Raw genomic sequence first — 27189 nt, 5'->3', positions numbered from 1 at the left:
ATCAACTTTGACATGCTCCTTTCTTCTCAGATATTACCTTTGACATTGCTTGGTCTTCTCCAATATCACCCACATTTGCACACCACTCCAAATAAAGCTCTATTTTCTAGTGTAGAGAAACAGGCTCACAGAATGGTTCAGAAAGATGACCTACCTTCAAGGGAATGAACCATTTCTGGATGTGTCCTGGACTCCCGAGATTAATGACTGCTCCTCCAAACAACCAGCAGTTTACACCACACTGAAATAGAAAAGGATATCTGTATATATACACACAATACATTTACTAGTAAACCTTTTAGTGCTGAAATGATCCTGAAGCTGTTTCCTCTCCAGCTATCCTCACTTGTCTGCAAATTTTAGCTAAAGGCAGTATCAAGGAGAAACATTCAAAGGACTACTGTGTTGATCAACTATTAGTTTTAAAAGCAAAATGCCCTATCACCTTCTGCCTAAACTGAAATAAATAAGAATTTTATTATCCTTCTTAAATAACGCTGTGCATATTCTCTGCCCAACATGACAACTGTACAGAAGAGAAGACAGAATACAGATAAAAAGGGTACAACTTATGTAGGAGGTTTTTTTTTAAATCTTTGTTTATCACCTAAGGCCAGTCACTTCACTGGGTATTTGTGAGGTTTTACAACCACTTTTAGATAAGATATAAAGATATTTTAAAATATTGTTGATGTTGATGAGTGGCCTTCAGCTTGTACATGTTGACCAATTTTGCATTGCTATTCTCTAGCCAAAGAACATTGATGATATTGTCATTTTTACCTTTACTCCAGTTGTCATATCAGCTGTACAAAAAACTTCTCCCATGATTAGACTTTTGTTGACAAAGTTTTTATTTTTATCTATCTGAGGATAGAAAAAAAAACAACCGTTTATACAAATTACCTCTTAGCCTTTTAGTACAATAATGCACCAAACAAAAACATAATAATCCTGATATATGATACAGAAACTTGCTCTTCTGCAGCCAGTGCTTATATTAGCAGTGTGAGAAATGCCAATCATTCTTTTTGGTCATGAGACCGAGCTCAAGTCTAGTGATTGGCTTCTAGGCCTGCACACCATCGCAGGGATGCAGCCAACATGTGTCCCCACGCCTGAATTGCCAGTTAGTGTTGCCGGCTGCGGAGGACAAAGGAACTATGAGGAAGCGCAAGTAAGGTAAGTATAAGGGGCAGGGATGTCATTTCCAAAGAAACTGCCAATTTATCCTGCATGGGTAAAGTGACACACAAGGGTTTATTTACTAAAGAAAAATACACTTTGCATTAAAAGTGCACTTGGAAGTGCAGTCGCTGTAGATCTGAGGGGGACATGCAAGATAAATAAAAAAACAGCATTTTAGCTTGTACATGATTGGATCAGTAGAGCTTCCACTCATTTCAGATCTTCCCCTCGGATCTACAGTGACTGCACTTTGAAGTGCACTTTTAGTGCAAAGTGAGTTTGCCTTTAGCAAATCAACCCCACAGTCTTTTTTAAAGGGTATCTAAATTCAAGAACAAGAACAAAAAACAAAAATGTAATATATTGCAGCTTACCAGTCTTTGGATGTGTTTTTTTTTTTTTTTCAAACTAAGGCCGGCCATAGACCGAGCGATTTTCTTTCCTGTAAGATGGGTTGCAGGAAAGAAAATCACTTGATTCCCCGGTCAACATAGACAGTGCTGACAGGAGAATTTCTCCCATGGTAGGCCAGAGGAGGTCTGTGGGGTGGTTAAAGCCGCCCCTGCCGGGAGAACACAGTGATCATTACACAGTCGCTAGCAATAATTGCATGTAAAATTTGGCAGGCTGGTTGTATCCAAGCTGATTGATCAATCAACTTGTGTACATTCAGCTTGCCCGAACCTGGTTTGAATCTCGGGCGGTTCCTACTGAACTGGCCCAGATTCGAACCGTCTATGGGTGGCTTAATGTTTTCTGCAAGGACAGAATATATCTGTTGATCTTGCCAGAAATTCAGCATCTTTGTCACTCCATGTGAGCTGCACAAAGTTTATCTTCCTTCCTTGCTACCTTATGTAAACTAACAATTGCCCTGCCCTCCATGTAAAGGGGATTAAGAGATAACTAATTATCTCCAGTTAAAGTGGTTGTTAACCCACTCATTTAACTTTATAGAATCCTGTGTGTGCTAATGCCGTCTGATTTTTTTTAAAAATGCAGTATATACCGTATTTTAGAGCGCCGTTCGGCACTCACATGATCAGCCAGCTATCTCCTCTCCCTGTCTGGCAGCTGCTGCGGGCAGAGCCATGATTCCCCTCCTGACGTCAGGGAGAAGGAGAGGAGGAGCGAGACGACCAGTCACGTGAGCGCTGAATGGCACTCAGAAATACGGTATATACTGCATTTTTTTTATAAATCACATGGAGACAGGAGCACACAGCATTATCACACACACAAGATTCTATATTTTTTTATGTTATTTCAGCAGCAGGAGGGGAGGGGGCAGGCACTTGACAAAGAGCAGACAGGGAGGGAGGGGGAGGGAAGACACAGTAGAGACAGGAGAGCTGCAGATAGCAGTGGCTGACGGAAGCATCTAAACTGACTACAGTGTCAGTTCAGCAGCCATGATATACTGTGGTCAGTTTATAGGGGGTAGGACATAGCCAGGCAGGATCATCCAGGTTTTTCAGGTGTTACAGGTGGCCAAATTACACCGCACAAGCACTGTGCTGTATAACATGCTTTAAGGGAACAGAATCTTTTTTTATTAAGGTAACATAGGCTTTCAACCACAATTGGGAGAAAATCATCTACTGTCTATAGGCACTTTAGGGCCTGTGTAAATTAGCTTTTGTTCACGCGAGAATGACTATTCTCTCCATCCTAGTGGGAATGTCTTAAGAGCTTGTGCAGCTTAGAAGGAGGTCAACTGCAAGTCAGAACCTCAAACAAAAGCCATCTAAATACACCTAAAAACACCTGAAAAGATATATCTAAGCATCTACACAAGCCATAACATTTTTCTTTACACTTACTTTTTACAATAGCAAAATAGGAAAAATAAAAAACATTAAAATGTAATTTCTTACCATCTCCTGAAATGCCCGCTGAACTTGGGGTAAGCTCAAGATAAATTTTAATCTTTCAAATGTTAGGTCCCTCATTTCATCCAAATTCAAGTCATATCTGTAAAGAATGAAAACAGCAGAAAGCTTTAGAGACTAAATATTTGATCTGAAATAATACAATAAAAATAAAATAGTGCTACACTGAAGGAAAATAGAACCACAAGCATCCCATTAAGAAAACCCATGGATAATTCAAAAGCCAAAAAAGAACATCCCGAAAAGCTATCTGTCAGCATATATTACTTTTGTAGCATATGCACAGTCCAGAGCTGTCCAGATCCCCTGCCGAGTGTTTACTTTTAGTAGTGGAAATAAAGAATGCCTCCGTACCTCCATCCAACAATGCAAAAACCCTGAATTACACAAGCGAAAGTGAAAGTAAAAGAAAATCCCAAATTTTGGGTTTGTCCCCAGAAAAGTAATAGAGGGGAAATCTTCCAATGGAGATGCTGCTTCTGGTGACCTGGGGGTCCCCAAGAGATTCCCTTAATTTGCAGGATTTCCTCTCTCCATTCCTGTTTATATTTATGTTTATAGCTCCTATGGGACAGGAAGTGAACGTAAATCTCCGCAATGGGACACAGGTGATGAAAAAAAAAAAAAATCTGACAGGGGCTATAACCCTAATTTGCTCTATCCAAAATAAAAATAAAAATTTGTCTATAGTTACTTTAAATTCGCATACACACAATCAGAATATCTGACAACAAATGTTCGATGTAAGCTTGTTGTCGGAAATTCCGACCGTGTGTAGGCTCCATCAGACATTTGCTGTCGGAATTTCTGAAAACAGATGTTTGAGAGCTGGTTCTCAAATTTTTCGACAAGTGTGTACACAATTTGGACACACAAAAGTTCACGCATGTTCGGAATCAAGCAGAAGAGCTGCACTGGCTATTGAACTTCATTTTTCTCAGCTCATTGTATGGTGTTGTACGTAAGCGCATTCTTGGCGATCGGAAGTTCCGACAACATTTGTGTGACCGTGTGCATGCAAGACAAGTACAAGCATAAATCCATGGCGGAATGTCCAATCGTGTGTACGTGGCATAAATGTAAATTTTTCACCCAGAGGTAACAGGGTTTTTTTTCTTGATAAAAGTAGAGCTACTCTTTAAGCCTCTACTGGATTTTTCTTTTGGATAAGCTATTTATACTGTATATTTATACAATATAATTATATCCCAATTGCCTCTTCTCAAAAGTAAATACATTTAATTCAAATAAATGTAGCCGAGATCCTCCTTGTCCTTTATTTATTGAATTGCTCTTCTCTGTCTCCTTTCATTTCACAACATTCTTTGTGAAGACCGATGTCCAAAATGGAACTGTAGATAGAAGAATATGGCAGTGGGTCATGTGCCCATTGTGTGGGCAGGGGGTTTCTTTATAGAAAATCACTAGAGTTAAAAGAAGTATGGGCAAAGATTTTTTGGCCACACTATTCTTGTGGATCAAAGGAATGCGCTTACTTGTGCTCTCCTCTGACCCAGAATAATCTGAAAGTGGACCACTCCAGGCTCTGGATCCCAAACATACTGTCATGACCTACCCGGATGCTTGATGAGCCAGAGCCAGCCACTCCCACCCCCTGCACAGCCTGTTGCTCCAATGAAGGCTGGAGGGGCAGAGCTGAAAGCGGTGAACAACAGACACTGTTTTCTGCTTACAGCAGACCGAGAACTGAGCGACCAGCAGTCATGTGATCACTCAGTTCTCAGGCTTAGAGCTGGTGGGGGACAGCTGTAGCATCAGACTGAAGCTGCGGCATGGAGGGGAGTATGTATTTTTTCTTTTACATACCGAAATTTCTCTTTTAATCTCTTCCCAACGGCCACATGCAGATATGTGGCCTCTCGGCAGGTGGGTTTTAATGCCAAGCGACCACATATATATGGCCCTATGTAATCACTTTACTGTGCTGAGAGTGGGCTCCCTGTGTGCTCCCAGCACAGTAGCATACATGTACCGGAAAGCTCCTGATGTGTACTTGCGATTGGGAGCTTTCCGATCATGTGACTGCTGTGACAGCCAATCAAAGCGGTCACATGAGTGTAATGCCCACCTCCAACATTTAGCTCCTCATCCAGAGGCGGTGGCAAGAAGTGGTTAAGATTATTATTAAAGTGGTTCCAAAGGCAGGTTTTTTTGCCTTAAAAGAGGGGAAGTACAGCCAAAGCTTGTTTGGCTGTACTTCTCTTGTGGATCACAGGAGTGCAGTTCATTCTGCACTCCTATAAACACGTCACAGCAGTCGGTCTAGGCTCTGCGTCATCACGATCAGAGTCAGGATCCACCAGATCCCTGGACCGACACTCGGCTCAGTTTCTCAGCTAGCCGCTGAGAGCCTGAGCCGGGAGCTCTGCCCCCTCCACAGCCAAGTGCTCCAGTGAGCAAGGAGGGGGCAGAGCAGAGAGTGGTGACTGACATTCACCAGCTCTCTGCTTGAGAGCTGTGAGAACTGAGTGATCGGAGGTGTTCCATCGCTTGGTTCTCAGTGTGTGTTAGAGGCGCCAGGGGACAGATGCAGCATCGGACCAATGGTGCATCTACCTAGGTAAGTATGAATCTAAAAAAAATAAATACTTCTCTTTTAATGCATTAAGGTAGCTCCCCCATTTTATGCTTACCTGAGCCTGCTCTCGATCTAGCGATGTGCATGAAAGTGGCTCTCCCGGGTCTCTCTCTACCATTGGCTCCTGCTGCTGTCAATCACAGCCAGTGAGCCAATGAGGAGATAGCGGGAGCGCGGTCAAGCCATGCTGTATGAATGGACAATGTCCATTCACAGGAGCTCAGCTTGGGAGCAAGCCTGCTCCAGTGCACCCATAGCAAGAGGCTAAGGGGGACCCAAAAAGAAGAGGATCGGGGCTGCTCTGTGCAAAACCACTGCACAGAGCAGGAGAGTGTAACTTTTTTTTATATCACAACCTTAAGAATCAATTTAATTCTTCTTAATATTTATTGTCAATTATCCTAAAAAGAGCTGTAAGGAGGGAGGCTGAGCAGATCAGTCCATATAATCTTTTGTCTAGCCATAGAGCCAAGCTTTTCCTAATGGATTCATTCCAAATTGCTGCGAGACCAACTGAGATATACACAATATGTTCTAAATCTATTAGAGTGTTCTGCCCAATAGACAGGAACTAAAGTGATCCTGTGGCAGCCTCCCATCAGATATCATAGTGAACTGCCCAAAACGCCACAAATGACTTATCTCAAAGTTTTCCCAAGTTCACTGAACTATTTTCTATTTGTTCCCTAATTCTACAAGCTTAATCCTCACAGTGCTCTTAAGTGTCTGGGTTTATAGCATTATTTTAATAAGTAACTTTACAGAGTACTTTCTAGTAACAGGCAAAATGAGATGTCCTGGCAAGCACAAATGAGGACAATAAAACAGTCATGCATCATTTGCTTCAACAAACTTGGCATTTCATCCAACGTTAAAATAAATGAATTTCTGCTTTCTATATAAGCCATGTCAGAATTTGTTTTTTAAATTGACACACTCCAGATACATCTATTATTTCTTCATGAGCAACCAAAGCCAAGACTTGCAAATTTTTCCACAGGTGATCTGCATTATTACCACCGATAATGACTAATGGTTTTTTAACCCCAAAACTTAATTTAGCTTTTAATATTTAACATTAGGCATTTAAAGAAATAAGTAAATGACAAGCAAATATTAACAACCTTACCTGTATGTAAAGGCGGTACCATAGGTGTGCGCAGCCCATTGCATTAGAATGTGCACCCCAAATGTATTAAAACATGGAAGGTGTCAGTAGAGCAGTGGACTCGTCAGTTGACTTTATTTTTATTATTTTATTATTTTTTACAATTTTTTTTTAGGAGTCCTCTGGGGGGGGCTTTACTGAAATAACAGGGGGAATCTGCACCACGCGGGGTGATTAGGGTGTGCCCAGGCACACCCCTATGAGCAGTACTATACAGTGGTGTGAAAAAGTGTTTGCCCCCTTCCTCATTTCCTGTTCCTTTGCATGTTTGTCACACTTAAGTGTTTCGGAACATCAAACCAATTTAAACAATAGTCGAGGACAACACAAGTAAACACAAAATGCAATTTGTAAATGAAGGTGTTTATTATTAAAGGTGAAAAAAAATCCAAACCATCATGGCCCTGTGTGAAAAAGTGATTGCCCCCCTTGTTAAAACATACTATAACTGTGGTTGTCCACACCTGAGTTCAATTTCTCTAGCCACACCCAGGCCTGATTATTGCCACACCTGTTCACAATCAAGGCATCACTTAAATAGGAGCTGCTTGACACAGTAAGGTCCACCAGAAGATCCTTAAAAGCTACACATCATGCCGAGACCCAAAGAAATTCAGGAACAATTGAGAAAGAAAGTAATTGAGATCTATCAGTCTGGAAAGGGTTATAAAGCCATTTCCAAAGCTTTGGGAATCCAGCGAACCACAGCGAGAGCCATTATCCACAAATGGCGAAGACATGGAACAGTGGTGAACCTTCCCAGGAGTGGCCGGCCGCCCAAAATTACCCCAAGAGCGCAGCGACGACTCATCCAAGAGGTCACAAAAGACCCCACAACAACGTCCAAGGAACTGCAGGCCTCACTTGCCTCAGTTAAGGTCAGCGTTCATGCCTCCACCATCAGGAAAAGACTGGGCAAAAATGGCCTGCATGGCAGAGTTCCAAGGAGAAAACCACTGCTGAGCAAAAAGAACATCAAAGCTTGTCTCAATTTCTCCACAACACATCTTGATGATCCCCAAGACTTTTGGGACAACATTCTGTGGACCGATGAGACAAAAGTGGAACTCTTTGGAAGGTGTGTGTCCAAGTATATCTGGCGTAGAAGGAACACTGCATTTCATAAAAAGAACATTATACCAACAGTAAAATATGGTGGTGGTAGTGTGATGGTCTGGGGCTGTTTTGCTGCTTCAGGACCTGGAAGACTTGCCGTGATAAAAGGAACTATGAATTCTGCTGTCTACCAAGAGATCCTGAAGGAGAATGTCCGACCATCTGTTCGTGTACTCAAGCTGAAACGAACTTGGGTTCTGCAGCAGGACAATGATCCTAAACACACCAGCAAGTCCACCACCGAATGGCTGAAGAAAAACAAAATGAAGACTTTGGAGTGGCCTAGCCAAAGTCCTGACCTGAATCCTATTGAGATGTTGTGGTATGACCTTAAAAAGGCCGTTCATGCTCGAAAACCCTCTAATGTAACTGAATTAGGACAATTCTGCAAAGATGAGTGGGCCAAAATTCCTCCAGGACGCTGTAAAAGCCTCATTGTACGTTATCGCAAACGCTTGGTTGCAGTTGTTGCTGCTAAGGGTGGCCCAACCAGTTATTAGGTTTAGGGGGCAATCACTTTTTCACACAGGGCCATGATGGTTTGGATTTTTTTTCACCTTTAATAATAAACACCTTCATTTACAAATTGCATTTTGTGTTTACTTGTGTTGTCCTTGACTATTGTTTAAATTGACGAAAAACTGGCCATTTTTGCCCAGTCTTTTCCTGATGGTGGAGGCATGAACGCTGACCTTAACTGAGGCAAGTGAGGCCTGCAGTTCCTTGGACGTTGTTGTGGGGTCTTTTGTGACCTCTTGGATGAGTCGTCGCTGCGCTCTTGGGGTAATTTTGGGCGGCCGGCCACTCCTGGGAAGGTTCACCACTGTTCCATGTCTTCGCCATTTGTGGATAATGGCTCTCACTGTGGTTCGCTGGATTCCCAAAGCTTTGGAAATGGCTTTATAACCCTTTCCAGACTGATAGATCTCAATTACTTTCTTTCTCAATTGTTCCTGAATTTCTTTGGGTCTCGGCATGATGTGTAGCTTTTAAGGATCTTCTGGTGGACCTTACTGTGTCAAGCAGCTCCTATTTAAGTGATGCCTTGATTGTGAACAGGTGTGGCAATAATCAGGCCTGGGTGTGGCTAGAGAAATTGAACTCAGGTGTGGACAACCACAGTTATAGTATGTTTTAACAAGGGGGGCAATCACTTTTTCACACAGGGCCATGATGGTTTGGATTTTTTTTCACCTTTAATAATAAACACCTTCATTTACAAATTGCATTTTGTGTTTACTTGTGTTGTCCTCGACTATTGTTTAAATTGGTTTGATGTTCCGAAACACTTAAGTGTGACAAACATGCAAAGGAACAGGAAATGAGGAAGGGGGCAAACACTTTTTCACACCACTGTATGTACATGTGCTATAATTATATGACCAGCTTGCTCTTAAAAAGCTAAATGAGATTTGATGCAGATTGTGGTCTGGTAACCCAGCTAGTAAGTTTGTTTTTTTAAAGAACCACCTTTCTTGCAGATGTATTAGTTTACAGGGATGAGAAAAACCACTTACTACTATCAGGGGTGCTTACAATGATCCTGTGTAATTAATATGTGTTAATATGTGTTCGGGTTTAAAGGGATGAGGTGGGAACCATAGCTGCATCGTTTCTTAGGAGCCATGCCATTTTATTCAGATATTTTTTTGCCTTAGTCTGGATCAACTGAGAAAATTGAGTACTGTCCGTGATACTTTTATTTTCTCCAACATTCAATTTTTTAGGACAAGTTTTTGGGTTATGTCCCCTTCTTCAATGTCCAAGCAGTACTTGGACTTGAAGGGGACATACCCCGAAATCGTGTCCTGACAAATTGAATGTTCGTGCAAATAAAAAAAGTATAAAGAACAAATAACACACATACGTGGTGTTGCTGCAATCATCAGCTGTAAGAGAATTTAGTTTGCTTTTTTTTCATGGCAAGCCATAGTAATGGTATGAAAATATTCAGCTAAAAGGTTAACAATTTTTTTTTTTTATTATTATTGTTTGCCCAAATTAGCCCTTTCTATTTATATACACATTTTCATTTGCCTTTACTAGGACTTTTAAGAGCAACCCAATAATTAAAATATCACAAAAAAAAAAAAAAAAACACTATAAAAAAAAAAAAACAAAAAAAAAAAAAACTTTTTTGTGATATTTGCTTATTGGGTTGCCCTTACGCCTCATGCACACTGGATGTTAAAATAACGTTATAAAAATGCCAGTAGCTTTGCAGTGAGTTTTTCAACTTTTCAACTTTCTTCAATGTTCTTGCAATAGAGGTTTTTAGCGTTTATTAGCATATTTTAGGGTTTTTCCGCGTTAGGTTTTTTTAACCGCTTGCCGACCACCTCACAAACTAACGTACCTGTACGTTGCCCTTTAAGAGGCAGCCAGCGGGCACGTGCGCCCGTGGCAAGCTCCATGAGTCGGGTCGCGGGTGTCAGAAACCATGAAACAGACTGAGACAGAAGTACAACCAAATCACACTTGTTTATTAATAATAATAAAAAAGGTAAATAGAAAAAAGCGTAGTCAAGCATAGCCAGAGTCCTGTAGCCAGATCGGGTAGTCAGCCAGTCCAAAGTTCATTAACCAGATCGGGTGATCAGCCAGGCCGGAAGTCAGGGATCCAAGGAGAGCAACCGCAAGCAGGAAAAGAAGCCAGGTGGGATGTCAGCAAGCCAGTCTTGAAACAAACAGCAGGAGATGGTTCCTTGTGATGTGACCAACGCGAAGGCAAATGAAAAAGTGAGCAGGAAGGCTTTAAATAGGCAGGCCAGATGAGCATCATCGGGAACAGCTGGTAAATGTGGAAAGAGAAGAGAGCTGGCAATTAGCCGACAGCTGAGCGGCCAGCCCAGAGGAGGAAGGGCTAAGCCAGCTCTGACAGCGGGTCCCACGGACTCGATCGCCACGGGGATACCCACGATCGCCTCACAGGGAGAAAGAACAGGGAGATGCTAACGTAAACAAGCATCTCCCCATTCTGCCTAGTGACAGTGTCACTGATCATAGCTCCCTGTGATTGGGAGCAGAGATCAGTGACGTGTCACACGTAGCCACACCCCCCACCGTTAGAAACACGTCCCTAGGACACACTTAACCCCTACACTGCCCCCTAGTGGTTAACCCCTTCACTGCCAGTGTCATTTACACAGGAATGTGTAAATCTGCTTGATTACGAGCATGTGTGGAACTTTGTGTGTCAGAATTATGTACACACAATCGGAATTTCCGACAACGGATTTTGTTGTCGGAAAATTTGAGATTCAGATCTTACATTTTGTGTCTCGGAAATTCTGATGGAAATGTTGAATGGAACTTACACACAGTCGGAATTTCTGACAACAAGCTCCCATTGAACAATTTCCATATAAAAATCCGAACGTGTGTACGGGGCATAAGTGTGCATGGACACATAGGATAACACGATGTAGAGTTTAATGACTGTAGAAAAAAACGCCTACAGCCAAAAACAGCTGCTGTAAAAACATCAAAAAACGTCCAGTGTGCACGAGGCCTCAAAGTCCTAGTATAGGCGAGGGAAAATGTGTATAACAAATATTGTTAGTATTATGGGCCTGGCTTCCTTTGATAATAACACATATTTAGGAGATATCTATTAACATTTACCTCCAAATGAAAGTCCAAACTGTAATGAAAAAAGAGGTATAATCCAACTGGATACACAAAGTACTTGTGATGATATGTACAATTTTACTAACACGTCAAAGTTGCCAAATTGGGTTTGGGAGTCAAAGTTTGTTTTGACCCTGGTCATGAAGGGGTTAAATGCTACATTTCTCATAGTGGTCTATACATGAAGCCAACATATGGGCTGCCAAACCTCCACAACACATTTCTTGACACAGCGCACCACAACACACAGACATTCATTGTGCACTGCCTTCGGGTGCCATTTGGAATAATGTCTCTGGTACACAGTTATTTTTATCATACAGGATTTATATAGTACAATCAGTGCTTTACAATATACAGGGAAACAGTACAGTTATAATACAAGGCAATATAAGAGGGTTAGAAGGCTCTTATAGAGTTTACAATCTAATAGGGTGGGGCAAGTGGTACAAAAGGTGATAACTATGGGGGATGAGCTGATGAATTAAAAGTGTAGTTGTTAGATGGAGGTGGGATAGGCTTCCCTGAAGAGATGAGTTTTCCGGGATCGTCTAAAAGGTGGACATATGAGGAGATAGCCGGACAGATTGAAGTTGCAGAGGACAGGAGAGGCTCTGGATAAGTCCTGGAGGAAAGCATGAGCGGAGGAGATGAGAGAGCTAGACAGCAGGAGGTCTTGGGAATTGCGGACAGGGCGGTTTCAGTGGTAAACTGAGACAAGATTGGTGATCATTATTTACATTGCCAACACCATTACTTAAGAGAAATGTCCTTTTATTGAGATGTATGAACAGATTCTTTTTAATGATATACCCACCAGCATAGTTTCCAACATTTAAAAAAAACATTAGGAGCGACACCTTAAAAGGACTTGAGAAGACAAATGGAGGTGTAAGAAGTGTGTTGCTAAACAGACACATGAGGAAATGTCCAAAAGTGAGTGTGGCTTCAAGCATAGAATGTCATGTTATATGTTGTATCTTTCTCCTACAATTTCCTATGCTTTACACCAATGGTCTCCAAACTGCAGCCCGGGGACCGGATGTGGCCCTTTGCTTCTCTTTATCTGGCCCTTGGGGCACCATTCCCCCTACTGACACAATATAATGGGGCATTATTCTTCCCATTAAAACCAATGATGGGACAATATTCCTCCCATTAAAACCAACGATGGGGCACTATTCCTCCCATTAAAACCAATGATGGGGCACTATTCCTCCCATTACAACCAATGATGGGGCACTATTCCTCCCATTACAACCAATGATGGGGCACTATTCCTCCCATTACAACCAATGATAGGGCACTGATCCTGGGGTATTTTCTACTCCCACTGGCAACAGTCCAGCCCCCCAAAGCCTGAGGGACAGTAAACCAGCCCCCTGTTTAGAACGTTCGGAAACCCGTTTTAAACAAAAAAGGAGTTGGGGATACAAGAGAAAGAAGGGTTAAAAAAAAAAGTCTCATTGCTGATGTCAGGAAAATAAGTTTAATTGTTGGTCTTGCTGGTGTCAGTGAGAAAAAGTCCCATGAATAGTGTCATTGGGCATAAAATAAGTTCCATCAATGGTGTCAGTGGGAGTAAAATATGGTGCAACATTGGCGTCAGTGGGAGTAAGACTCCACATTAGGGTTAGTAGGAATAAAATGTGTTCCATCTTTGGTGTCAATGGGAATAAAATAAATCCCATAGGTAGCATAGACAGCATAGCTAGTGTCAGTGCCAGGATATGGTCCTTTAGCACCCACAGTGAAAAGGCCAACGCACGCCATCCTCCCATGTGCAGTAAACGAGTTCAGCAGCAAGGGTTGCCACCTGTGCAAGGCCTACTGTTTTTGCGTCCTCCCCCCACTCATGGTGAGGAGCCTAGACTATAAATCACCGTTACAAGGTCAGGCTTCACACTAAACTTGTGTTTTTCCCATTAAGAGTAAATTGCATGAGCTTCCAAATGTTTCAATTTGACAAAAAAAAAAAAAAAAAAAAAAAAGAAGAAGGTGGATTTGGTTACAGGCAGCCGTCTTCTCCAAGGCATACGCTTCTTTTTTAAAGAATATGACGAATCACATGTCAAAATGATCATTTAGGCCCCTTTGACACATTCATGTCTGTTTTCACAGACTCCGCTCGCTCAGCAAGGATCGATCCGCTGAACCCCGCTGAGCAGGCGGATGACAGGTCCATCTCTGCTCATTGTGCCTAGACGGATCTGCCAGAGCCCCTCTCTCTTCTATGGGGGATTGGATGAAAACGAATACAATGGCATCCTGTCCGTTTTCATCCAATCTGCCAGACGGAAGGAAAGATGAGATCCTTTCACCAAAAAATTATCATAATGTCTCCAGAATGTATGGGCTAGTAAAGATGAGCTCCGCCGTGTTCGCACACCCCACGTGCAGAGTGAGCCAGGAAGTCGGCGCAGCTCTGCGCTAATCACAGGCAGTGAGACATTTCCTGATCTTTGCAGCCGCACATGGGGACAATGTCTCACTGCCTGTGATTAGCGCTCTGCAGTGCCGACTTCCTGGTGGGGTCTGCATGCGGGGTGTGCGAACACGTCGGAGCTCATCCTTAATGGTCAGCATAATGCAGTGCAATAATGTTCAAAATGCAGTAACCCCGAGAAACCAATGATCACATTGTGGATCCAGTAAGCTGAAATATGGTAGGTTGCTGTAAGATAACACCTTCTACACATCCCTGTTGCATCTACAGTGCATGTAACTGAAAACAACTGTCACTTTCTATAAATAAGTGCCATTTTGGTGTTTAGCTTTGTGAACTGAGCCTATAGAATAAAACCTTCCAAGCAGGATTGTGACTGCTCCCCCTCTATCTGTCCTCTGTATTGACTTTCAATTAAAGAGACAAAAGCCAATCAATGACTTTGGGCCACGCAGACCCAAATTGTAAAACACAGTCCTCCTGGTAAAAAAGGTCATTTATAGGAGGTTGTAAATTCCTTAAAGAGGAAATGCAGTCTGCTCACATCATTTGTAATAAAAACATCTTTGCCATTCTGAAGCTTCCCTCCAACCACTTTGCATATTATTTTATATATACTGTAATTCTGTACTTGCCAAATTTGCTGCAGAAATCTCTCTCCACCGAGTCTGGCTGCAGCCATTTTGACTGTGGGCAGCTGAAGCTGCTGCCTGTTCACTACCTAGATTTACACAGAGGCACACCACCAGCTCTGCAGCTCTCATTGGCCCTCTTATGACTCACCCCCCCTCCCTATCTGGCAAACTCTCACGAGAGTTAGAGAGAGAGCTGTGCATGATGTCATAAGCCTAGGCTTTTTACCAGACAAGAAACAGGAAGTGAGCTGTATAAGGTATTTACTGACAGAAAAAAAAAAGTTTTACTATCCAAAGTTAAAACAACAAGGGCAGAAGATTTAATTGATAGAAAGATAAAAAAATGACTGAAGGTCCGCTTTAACCCCTTGCCGACCGCCTGCCTGACGGCAGCAGAAAGGCACTCCTGCGCGAATCGCCGTAGCTGTACAGCGGGTGCTTTCAGGAGTATAGGAGGTGTGACAAAGGAGCCAATGCGCGTGGCCGGCAGCCACGATGCCCAACGGCTACCCGCGATTGCTCCCGAGGACGACAGAACAGAGATCTGTCAATGTAAACAGACAGATCTCCATTCTGTCAGGGGTGAGGAGACTGATCTGTTGTTCCTACTGCTTAGGAACAACGATCGGTCTCCTTCCCCAGTCACTCCCATCCCCCCACAGTTAGAAACACTCCCTGGGACACACATTTAACCCCTTGATCAGCCCCTAGTGTTAACCCCTTCCTAGCCAGTGACATTTACACAGTAATCAGTGGCTATTTTAGCTCTGTATTAATGTCAATGGTCCCAAAATAGTATCAAATGTGTCTGTTCTGTCCATCACATCGGTGTCACAATAAAAAAAAAAAATTGCAGATTGCCGCCATTACTAGTAAAAAAAAAAAAAAAATATGCCATAAATCTATCCCCTATTTTGTAGAGGCTATAACTTTTGCGCAAACTAATCAATATACGCTTACCAATATTTTACGAAAAATATGTAGAAGAATACATATCGACCTTTTTTCCTTTATATTTTTTTCTACATGAAGTACCTTATGTGTGGATGACTACACTTCTCTCTGAGCTGGAGTTTGGATGAAGATATTTTACATTCGACATCCTGGATGGACGTATCGCTGAACGTTGTTTGACGTTTCATCACTGACTGGAGGAGCAGTCGCTGCTGATTATTTTCAAGCTTGATTCACTCACCACTACGGTATGTGGGTCCACATCTTGTGGTAAGAGTATCCATTACCTTTATCTGATGTCATTTTGTATATCTCCAATCCTCCTTTTGCTTTATGTTGGATGAGAAGCTATATGCGATTTTAAGTCATTCCACACACTTGAGTTTCCCTGTATGAAGTTTGGCGATCGCCGTAGACATGGAGCGCAGGCACACTGAGCATGCAGTTTAACGGCGATCATGGCGTTAGTGGTGGCACCAGCATGCATACGCGGGAGTGACATCATCGCTGCTCCAGCCAGTCACAGCGCCAGAGCAGCGATACCTGGAAGACACGCCGAGTCAACATGTAAGCGTCAGAGAAGGTGAACGAGGGTCGCTTTGGGGGTTCGATCTCAGGTAAGTAATTCATGAGCTAGTATGCTATGCATACTAGCTCATTATGCCTTTGTCCTGCAGGGTGTTTTGTTTTGTTTTTTAAAGAGAAGGTTTACTTCCTCTTTAAAGTAACACAGTGCTGAATAGCAAAAAATGCCCTGGTCATGTAGGAGGTAAAATTTTCCGGTGGTCAAGTGGGTAAAATCCCTGCTATGTACATTCATCACCCAGAGGGGAAAATTACGACCTTTGCATTTCAATGTTTATCTCCTGTAGTTTTCTAAAACAGAAAATATAAATGCTGCTTTCTGCAGCTGGCGGTTTGGGGATGTTCTATACAAAGGTTCCCTAGAAATCGTATTCCCTGTAATTCAAATTACAGATATCTCCTCCAACCAGAGCTTCATTTCTTACTAAATTATTTTTTAAGGGCTATTTCTTGCGTCAAGTGATGTAAAGACCACAGCTTTTCATAGAAGCACCCCCACGCATGCTTCATCATTACAGTATATACCGTGTTTCCCCGAAAGTAAGACAGTGTCTTACTTTCTTTTTATCCCCAAAAGCCCCACTATGTCTTACTTTCGGGGTATGTCTTATATTGGAAAAAAATTGTCGAATTTTTTGTTTTAACCATAAAATTAACATTTTACACAGCTAAAAAAAACTGTGTAAAATGTGTTTTTTAGTGTATATGCATTTTATGCGCTACAGAAGAGGACTACAAGTCCCAGCAAGCAAGGCTGCACTGCATTACAGAGGACTACAAGTCCCAGCATGCAAGGCTGCACTATGGAGGACTACAAGTCCAAGCATACAAAGCTGCTATGCTCAGCAGAGAACTGTAAGCCCACACAGCCCAGTATGTTGGGACTTGTAGTCCTCCTCAGCTGCATCTTGCGGTTACATAATAAGAGCTGCAGAGAATCTCTTCACACCCCCCCCCTCCCCCTCCCCCTCCTTGGTCTCTCTCTGTATGACCAGCACTGACCTTTTCCCGAGAGGACACAGAGCCAGTGACACCTGTCGGCAGTGATCCGGGACCTGGCACAATAATCCCCTTCTCTGTGGTTGCGTCGCGCCGTTCTGATCAGTCTCGGGCAGCGGCTGTCACTCACAGCCGAGCAGAGTGAAGCCGCCTCCCCCTCCTCTTGTATGGCTACACAGTGCTGTCCATGAAGGAGAAGGAGGGGGAGGCGGCTTCACTGAAGCCGCCTCCCCCTCCTCCATACACAGCACTGTGTAGCCATACAAGAGGAGGGGGAGGCGGCTTCACTCTGCTCGGCCGAGACTGATCAAAACGGCGCTGTCTCTTCAGTCGGAGGGGGAGGGCGCTGGCCTGGCACCCCCCCCAGGGTGCGGCCCGCACCCCCCGCCCCACTCTTAGTACCGTACGTCACTGGAGGCGGCAATACCCCCGTGTTTCCCCGAAAGTAAGACATATGTCTTACTTTCGGGGTACGGCTTATATTAGCCGACCCCTCTGAAACTCCCGATACGTCTTACAATCGGGGGTGTCTTACTATCGGGGAAACACGGGTAGTACCATTTTCCTGTAATATAACTGTGTAAGGAATTTCCCTTAATATGGCCTACATTTAATAGGAAATATTGCATCACTTCCAGACATAGGCATGGCATAAAGGAGGAGGAAAACTGCTTACATCACATGGGGGAAAATAAGATGTGTTATTAGTTCGGAATTTTAAAAGTGAATCACGGTATACGCTGGGTGGGGCAGGCTCTCTGATCCAGCAGCATAGTAAAGTCTCTAACATTTCACTTAAAGATCAGCAAAATTATACACTTCTATTATATCATTGTGAAGTGTTACTAAACCCACAACAGTAAAATCAGTCTGTATATGCAGTAAAGCATGCTTGTTATCAGTGGAGTCGGCTTCGTCTGTCTCCTCGGCATCACAGCAGATTCACAGCTATTCTCCTCTTTATACAATAGTTACCACTTTCTATTTGAAATGTATTCTAGTGACAGAATTTCTTTAATATTGTAACTGCTGGATACAATTACAGTAATAAAAAATGTATTCAAACCAAGGTGGATAAAATCAATGACTTTAAAAAAAAAAAAAAGTTTTATTTAAATCTGTTTTTTGATTTAAATATCAGATTTTTTTTGTTTTATCACCTTTATTTTAATAAAATGCTTTTGCTGTAAAAATCGATCTAAAATTAGTTTTCTATTTAAGATACTTTAATAATTTAATTTATTCAGCATGAAATGGAGCTTAGTTATGTAGCATGAGGCTGTATATTCTGCAATATTTACATTTTTGGTAAACTCATTTAATGAATCCAAGCTCTGCAAGCGGAGATAACATGCCCTGCATTGATGCAATTTCACAGTAACCATGAGATAAAACAAAGTTCAGGAATATTCCTTTATCCCATTTTGCGTTTTGCAAATCTATGTAATGTACACTACAAACTGTATGATTGGATCGGTTGATAATCGCTGTTTTACTAACCTGACAGCTTATTACTCTAACCGTCATTTTGTTTTCAAATATTAAAGCTTCTATCAGCAAAAATGAGTCCTTACATTTAACCACTTAAGCCCCGGTCCATTTGGCTGGCCAAAGACCAGACCACTTTTTGCGATTCGGCACTGCATCGCTTTAACTGACAATTGCGCGGTCGTGGCTCCCAAACAAAATTGACGTCCTTTTTTCCCCCCACAAATAGAGCTTTCTTTTGGTGATATTTAATCACCTCTGCGGTTATTTTTTGCACGATAAACAAAAAAAGAGCGTCAATTTAAAAAAAAAATAATTTTTTTTTAACTTTTTGCGATAATGCATATATTTTTTTAAAAAAAATTTACAATTTTTCCTCAGTTTAGGCCGATACGTATTCTTGTACATATTTTGGTAAAAAAAAAATTGATTGGTTTGCGTAAAGGTTATAGCGTCTACAAAATAGGGGATAGTTTTATGGCATTTTTATTAATAATTTTTCTTTTTTACTAGTAATGGCGGCAATCAGCGATTTTTATCGTGACTGCGACATTACAGCGGACACGTCGGACAATTCTGACACATTTTTGGGACCATTGGCATTAATACAGCGATCAGTGCGATTAGAATTGCATTGATTACTGTAAAAATGTAACTGGCAGCGGGGGGGCAGTGAAGGAGTTAATATGTATCCTAGGGAGTGTTCTAACTGAAGGGGGATGGGACTGTGCAGGGAAACTAACAGATCGCTGTTCATACTCCGTATGAACAGACGATCTGTCAGTTCACTGCTCAGAGAACCAGAAACTGTTTACACACACAGCTCCGGTTCTCCATGTGCCCCGCATGATCGTGGGAGCCCGGCGGCGATTAAGACCGCCGGGCACTTGCATTGGCTTGGGGAGCGAGCGGTGGGTGCATGCCTCCGGCGGCACGCAAGCGCCCCCTAGTGACCATTTATGCTACCGACGTAGCATACCGGCGATTTACGCAGCCGAGCCATGCTGCCACAGTACAACTGCGGCGGCTGGTCGGCAAGCGGTTAAAGAGCGCTTCTCATTTCAGATCCATCATGGCAGTGCCTGTTAGTGGGCATCCACTTACCTGCTGCCGCCACATCCCTCACCTTGTTGTGTCACTGCCACATCACCAGCTATCCCATTAACCGCTTGCCAACTGCACAGCAGAATGGCTCTCCTGTGCAAGTCGCCATAGCTGTACGGGTGCTTCAAGGAGTATAGGGGCGCACATGCGCATGCCCACCGCTTTCCTAAGGAGCCCTGGCACCATGGCTCCTGACAGAGAGAGGAGGTGAGGAGACAGATAGTGTGTTCCTAGCAAATAGGAACAGAGATCTGTCTCCTCCCCCAAGTCAGTCCCATCCCCCCACAGTTTGAACACACATAGGGAACACATTTAAGCCCTTGATTGCCCTAGTGTTAACCCCTTCCCTGCCAGTGACATTTACACAGTAATCAGTGCATTTTTATAGCACTGATTGTTGTCTAAATTTTAATGGTCAAAAAAAATGTGTCAAAAGTGTCCGATCTGTTTGACGCAATGTCGCAGTCCCAGTAAAAAATAAAAATCGCAAATCACCTCCATTACTAGTAAAAAACAAAAATAATAAAAAAATGCCATAAATCTATCCCCTATTTTGTGGACACTATAACTTTTGCGCAAACCAATCAATATGCACTTATTGTGATTTTTTTTTTTTTACCAAAAATATGTAGAAGAATATATATATCGGCCTAAACCGATGAAGAAATTTGTTTTTGCTTTTTTTTAAATTTGGGATATTTATTATAGCAAAAAGTAAAAAAGTGTTTGTTTTTTCAAAATTGTCGCTTTTCTTTTGTTTATAGCGCAAAAAATAAAAACCGCAGAGGTGATCAAATACTACCAAAAGAAAGCCTTATTTGTGGGGGAAAAAAACTACATACATTTTGTGTGGGTACAACGTGGCACGACCGTGCATTTGTCAGTTAAAACAAAGCAGTGCCGTATTGCTAAAAATGGTTAGGTCAGGAAGGGGGTAAATCCTTCCGGGGCTGAAGTGGTTAAAGTGAATGGGACTGTCGGTGAGTCAACAGCGAGTCAGAGGAGGAACCGCTGTGGGACAGAGAGGACTGTTGCTCTTTAAAAATTATGATTTAAATCGAGTTGATTTAAATAAAGACTTTTTACTAGTGATTTAAATAAGGATTTAAATTGGACTTGATTTAAATCAAATCCACCCTGATTCAAACATTTTTTAACCACTTCAATACAGGGCACTTTCGCCCCCTTCCTTCCCAGCCCAATTTTCAGCTTTCATCGCTCTAGCGCTTTCAGTGACAATTGCGCAGTCATGCTACACTGTACCCAAATGAAATTTTTATCATTTTGTTCGCACAAATAGAGCTTTATTTTGGTGGTATTTATTCACGACTCCGTTTTTTATTTTTTGCGATATAAGCGCAAAAAAGCGGAAATTTGGAAAAAAAAAAAACACAATATTTTCTTTTTTCTATTTTAAAAGAAATCCAATAAAATCAAATTTTGTCATAAATTTAAGCCAAAATGTATTCTGCTACGTTTTTGGTAAAAAAAATTCCGTTAAGTGTATAATAATTGGTTTGTGTGATCACGGACATATGTACGCAAATGATCATGTACATATGTGTGCAGGTGATCACGTACATGTGTGTGCAGATAATCATTGGGACATGTGATTTTAGTGGGACATATGTGGGGGACATGGTTTTATTATTAGGGACATGTATGTTTTGGGGACATTGTGTTTATACTGTGTGGTGTGTTTACTGTGTGGTGATTTGTGTGTACACTAGACTGATGATCAGTGAGTAAAAAGCTGTAAAAAGCAGCTCATACTCACTGATCATCAGCCGGCTGCAGCGATCTGCTCTCCTCTCCTCAGCGATGACTTCTGTGTGAGGAGAGGAGAGCCGATTGCCTAGCAACTGGCTGTTTGTTTACATCACATGACGCCCGTCATGTGATCAGGAGGGCCAATCACAGAGCCCTCCTGCCGATCTGAGATGCGCCGTGTCCGGGTGACACGGGCGCATCGGGATCGCGCCGCTGCGCGGGCACGCGCGCGCGCGATCCCGCTCCTTCTGATGGACGTTCCTGAACGTCCTATCAGGAGTAGACGGCTCCCACCCAGCCATATATGTGCATTGGCCGGGTGGGAAGTGGTTAAAAAAGTGTCAGCTTTACCGCGTCACTGGCAATCAACTCAGTCCCCTACGATAAACGAATGGGCCTTAGAAATGGATAATATAGAGAGGATGGAGATATTTATAGCACAAGAATTAGATGTGTGCGAAAAATGCCTCCTGGTTTGGAACCCATGGAGGCAGTATAGGAAATTGGTAAAAAGCTGAAGGTAGAAGGAGGAAAGAAACGGTAGGAAAGACTATGCTGGAGGAGAGAAAGGGTGAAGGGATGGAGGGGATGGAGGGGAGGAAGGGGAGGGAAAGGAGGGTGGGGGCCCCCTTGTTCCATTTTTTTTTTTTTTTCTTTTTTTTTTTGGGTCTTTTTTCTTCTTCTTCTCTTTTTTTTTTCTTCGGTGTTAAAGTAGTTAAGATATGTATTTATTATATATGTAAGTTGGGAACTTGTTTAAATATGTGTAATGTTCTACAAAAACTTGAAAAAAAAATCAGAATTGATAAAAAGTGTCAGCTTATAACTTCAAACCGATCAGGGTTGTTTTTTTTTGTGAGAGTGAAGTAAAAAAAAAAAAAAAAAAAAAAAAAAAACTTTACTCACTCTCTCAAACATCGACTATTTTTAATCCTTATGCTAAATAGATAGGGGAGTATACAATATTTACTTGTTTTATAGACATTGGGTTTTTTCTTTGTTTTGTTTTTTACTTTTTTTCAGTTATTTATTTTCTGGTTTTCTTGCCTAGGCAAATGATGTCAAACATCCCAAGCGTCTTCGGGAGGGGAGTTGGAGTTTTCTCATCTAAGCACACCCTCCTGCATGCATGCCTGAGCTAAGGGCAGATAGATTTTAGGAAGTAAATACTACACAAATCATCTGTCCTTATTCAATCCATGGCCAGAAATGCTGGGAAAGTGTTTTTAAAGCGATTTCTCAGCTAAATAAGACATGGAGATATGGATGGATGGGGGAGTTTGCTTTGATAAAAAAAAAATCAACTAAATAGCCTTTTTTAGTTTGGGGTGCATACATGCAGTGTAGTTCCTCTTTAACAAGGCTGACAAATTACTCACACAGTTATAGTCAAGTCAAACCAACATATACAGATGGTACTACATTGGCCTGGGAGCATAGATATCAATGGCCTCTGGCCAGGAAAGCGTTACTTTAATTGGATAATTAACTGAGACATCATATAAAAAGCATAGCTGTTGTGTCATGTACTGGAAAGAGATAAACATCGACGCACACCAACCCTCCCCGTAAATCAGAAAAACGGCTTCAGCCTGACTCAACCCAGGCCATGACCTTGATGCATTTGACCCTGCCCACAGGGCTTAATTATGGAGGCTGAAACCATGTTGTTGATTCACCTTTCAGGCCTGGTTGGTGTGTGGCAGTGTTTCTCTCTTTCCAGTATATACCACAAAGCCAATAGAGGGGCTCCTTAGCCACCTGAATCCTTGAGTAGGAGTCACCGAAGTTGAATATTGATTGCCTGGAGCGGCAATTTCTTAGGGTACAGTGTTGTATCACGTACCTGGTGAAGACCAAAATGACAAGGAGGCTTCCCTTGCACCTCCTGTCCAACTCCTGGAGATGGTTATAGGGCTAGAGGGCAAGAAGTGGATGATCTGATAAGCTGGACACGGTCTTACAGGAATGGTGTCAAGCATATCAAATCTTTGCTGAAGTATATAAACCACAAATGTGGATGTAAAACACGTAGGAGGAGGACACAGGGTCATTATTGAGGATGAGCATTGGTCAGCAATAGCCAAGCAGCAGAGGTACCAATTCATCAAGAAATGACAAGCGGGAAAAAGCTTAAACTGAAGCTAGGATCAAATAAATCGGTAAAGGTACCAAATCAATGCTAATCAAAGAAGGTAGGAATTTAGTCAGAGTCAGTAATAGAAAGGACATGTCCAAAAGAGGACAGAAGACAAGCTGGATCTTACATAGGACACCAGACACAACAGTCAGGTCACTGGGATAGCTGGAAACCACTTAGCAACTTCTGGCACTTGGTACTGCCGACAGCAGATCATCTTTTATCACATTTTTATTAGGCTACTTAGATGTCCAATTTCCCTAAGACTCTGCATGGCAAAAAATCCGAATGGTACACCATGACTTCTTTTACAGGCATTAGAGGTTTAAGAACAATCTTTTGTAAAAGGGTCACTTTAAAAGGGAACATACTGTGAGAGATATGGAACTTTCCATTTTTGACCTTTTGAAGAAAACACTAGCTGCTTGCAGTTTTCAGTATTTTCACAGCCATAGACCTGGAACAAACATGGAACCAATGGAATCAGAGCAAAGTCATCCTGATCTGCATTTTTGTTCCAGGGTTGTGACTCAGAATAAACTAAACCAAATCTAGCATTTTTAGAGGTTAGCAATAGTAATTTATCAGCTTGCGATCAACAATACGGTAATCTGTGTATTTGCTAAACCAAGTACAGCCACAAGGTGGTGCAAGAGGCCAATATATAAAATTTAATGAAGCAGCGTACTTAACAAAAATGTCTTTCATTAGATTGTAAACTCCATGAGCAGGGTCCCCTTACTACTTCTGTGTTGGAATATATTGTAATATCACCATTTATATTATAAAGCTCTGCTCAAACTGTTGCTGCTATATAATGCTTTATTATAATACCAGAAAAATTTAATCTTTACTTTTTAGAATTTTTAAACTACAAAGCAGCACATTTACACTAAAAATTCACATAAAACATTCAACAAAATTGCCAGTCTAAACATATTGAAAAATTCGTAATGAAATGGAAACATTTTCTTTTACATTCTACATATTCTCAATAAAAATTGTAAAAATGTTATTCCTCCAAGGCAAATGGTTCTGATTGGTGTTCTCCTTGTCCCCTAAATGCACCCAAATATTCTGACTGTAGTGCCACCCCTTTTGAAGCCCAAATTATGAGTGTTCCTGTGGGAGCCAAACAGAGCCCCATCCCCTCTCTAAACTGAGTGATATGTAAATATTATAAATGTACAATTAGTGCTGCTTGTTCATTCATAATAAGAAAAGAACACTCAGAGCTGTAGCTCTATGTAATCTATCTGCTAGCGCTCTCTATATGTACACGCAGACCCACAGCTCACTTACAGTTAGGTCCATATATATTTGGACAAAGGCACAATTTTAGCTTTTTCAGGTATTTACCAAAACATATTCAAGCTATAGTTCTATAATGGATGTGGGCTGAAAGTGCACACTCAGGTTTTAAATTTGAGGGTATGTACATCCAAATCAGAGTAACGTCGCGTACAGACGATCAGACATTCCGACAACCAAACCATGGATTTTTTTCCGACAGATGTTGGCTCAAACGTGTCTTGCATAAACACGGTCACACAAATGTTGTCAGAAATTCTGATCGCCAAGAACGTGGTGACGTATAACATGTACGACGAGCCAAGAAAAATTAAGTTCAATAGCCAGTGCAGCTCTTCTGCTTGATTCCGAGCATGCGTGGACTTTTGTGTCTCGGAATTGTGTACACACGATCAGAAATTTTTTTTGTTGGAAAATTTGAGAACCAGCTCTCAAACAGTTGTTATCGGAAATTCCGACAGCAAATGTCTGATGGAGCCTACACACGGTCAGGATTTCCGACAAGCTCACATCGAACATTTATTGTTGGAAATTTTGATTGAAAGGTTTAGAAATGACAGATCTTAAGAACAGCCGCCATCCCCCATTTTTCAAGGGACCAAAAGTAGTTGGACACTTGAATCAAAAGCACTTTCATGGCCAGGTGTGGGCTGGGCTACTCCGTTATTTCTTCATGAATTAAGCAGGTAAAAGGTCTGGCATTGATTTTAAGTGTGGTATTTGCATTTGGAATCTATTGCTGTGAACATACATCATCCATTCAAAAGAGTGGTCGATGTAAGTGAAAAAGGCCATTGTAAGGCTTCAAAAACTAAACAAATCCATCAGCGAGATAGCAGCAACATTAGGAGTGGCCGAATCAACATCTTGGTACATTCTGAGAGAAGAATGACACACTGGTGAGCTCAGCAACATAAAAAGGCCTGGATGTCCACAGAAGACAACAGTAGTGGATGATTGCAGGATCCTCTCTATGGTAAAGCAAAGCTGATTTACAACATCCAAACAAGTGAAAGACATTCTCCAGAAGGTGAGGTATCATTGCTAAAGTCTACAATCAAGAGAAGACTTCACAAGAGCAAATACAGAGGGTTCACCACAAGGTGCAGCAGTACATACCCACAGGACAGAGAATACGGGTCACAGAATTCAAATAAATATGTGGTTTACAAACTTTAATCATTATTAACCACTTCAGCTCTGGAAGGCTTTACCCCCTTCATGACCTGGCCATTTTTTGCTATTTATCACTGCACTAGTTTAACTGGCAATTGCGCAGTCATGCAATGCTGTACCCGAAAACAACATTTAATTAACCTTTTTCCCACAAATAGAACTTTCTTTTGGTGGTATTGGATCACCACTGGGTTTTTTTTATTTTTTGTGATATAAAACCAAAAAAATAAAAAAAACAGATCCAATAAAAAAAATAAAAAAAAATAAAATAAAAATGTTTTCATAAATTTTGGCCAAAATGTACTCTGCTACGTCTTTGGTAAAACAAAAAACGCTTCTTGCATCTTTTCTTTTTCTATTCCCTTTCATTTCTTTTTCTCTCCTCGTCCTTCCGCATGCTGATTTAACCCTTATGCCATTGTTGGTCCTATATACCAGAGTAGGGCTAGCAGAAGTCCACAGAATCGTATGAATTGTAGTTAATGTGGTTGTAAAGGTTTTTTTTTTTTTTTTAAACAAAATAACAAAACATGTCATACTTACCTCCACTGTTCAGTTGGTTTTGCACAGAGTGGCCCCGATCCTCTTCTGGGGTCCCTCCGCAGCAGTCTTGGCTCCTCCTCTTCTCGAGTGCCCCATCGGAGAAACTCTCTCCTTTTGTGGACACTCGTGGGGGCGCGCTCCCATGTCCTACTGCTGCGTCCGTAGACAAAGACAGCAGGACTCGGCTCCGCCCCCGGCGCCCATGTCATTGGATTTGATTTACAGCAGCACAGCCAATGGCTGCGCTGCTATCAATCTATCCAATCAAGAGCAGAGACACCGGCCAGAGAGGGTGTGCGCATCTCCAGCATGGGAGCGAATGGGCTCAGGTGAGTAAAACGGGGAATCTGGGGGTCTGCTGCACTAAAATAGTTAGGTTTTTCACCTCAATGCATTGAGGTGAAAAACGGCGAGGCTTTACAACCCCTTTCACTACATAATACGT

The 27189-nt window shown here is 41.9% G+C and overlaps 1 protein-coding gene across 1 annotated transcript in view; it reads right to left on the bottom strand.

Moving 5' to 3' along the window:
* ACOXL (acyl-CoA oxidase like) overlaps positions 1 to 27189 on the bottom strand; it is a 477525-nt gene that overhangs the window by 398810 nt on the left and 51526 nt on the right. The window contains exons 2-4 of the mRNA XM_077486109.1: positions 3066 to 3162; positions 784 to 867; positions 155 to 241 (exon numbers count right to left, since the gene is read on the bottom strand). Coding sequence (XP_077342235.1) covers positions 155 to 241; positions 784 to 867; positions 3066 to 3162 — 268 coding nt within the window. The remainder of the gene's footprint in view (positions 1 to 154; positions 242 to 783; positions 868 to 3065; positions 3163 to 27189) is intronic.

The sequence above is a fragment of the Lithobates pipiens genome, unplaced genomic scaffold (genome assembly GCF_037356315.1).
Source record: "Lithobates pipiens isolate NorthernLeopardFrog02 unplaced genomic scaffold, aLitPip1_a1.2 Scaffold_18, whole genome shotgun sequence".
NCBI classification, from domain to species: domain Eukaryota; kingdom Metazoa; phylum Chordata; class Amphibia; order Anura; family Ranidae; genus Lithobates; species Lithobates pipiens.
This window is presented reverse-complemented; position numbering and strand designations above follow the sequence as displayed.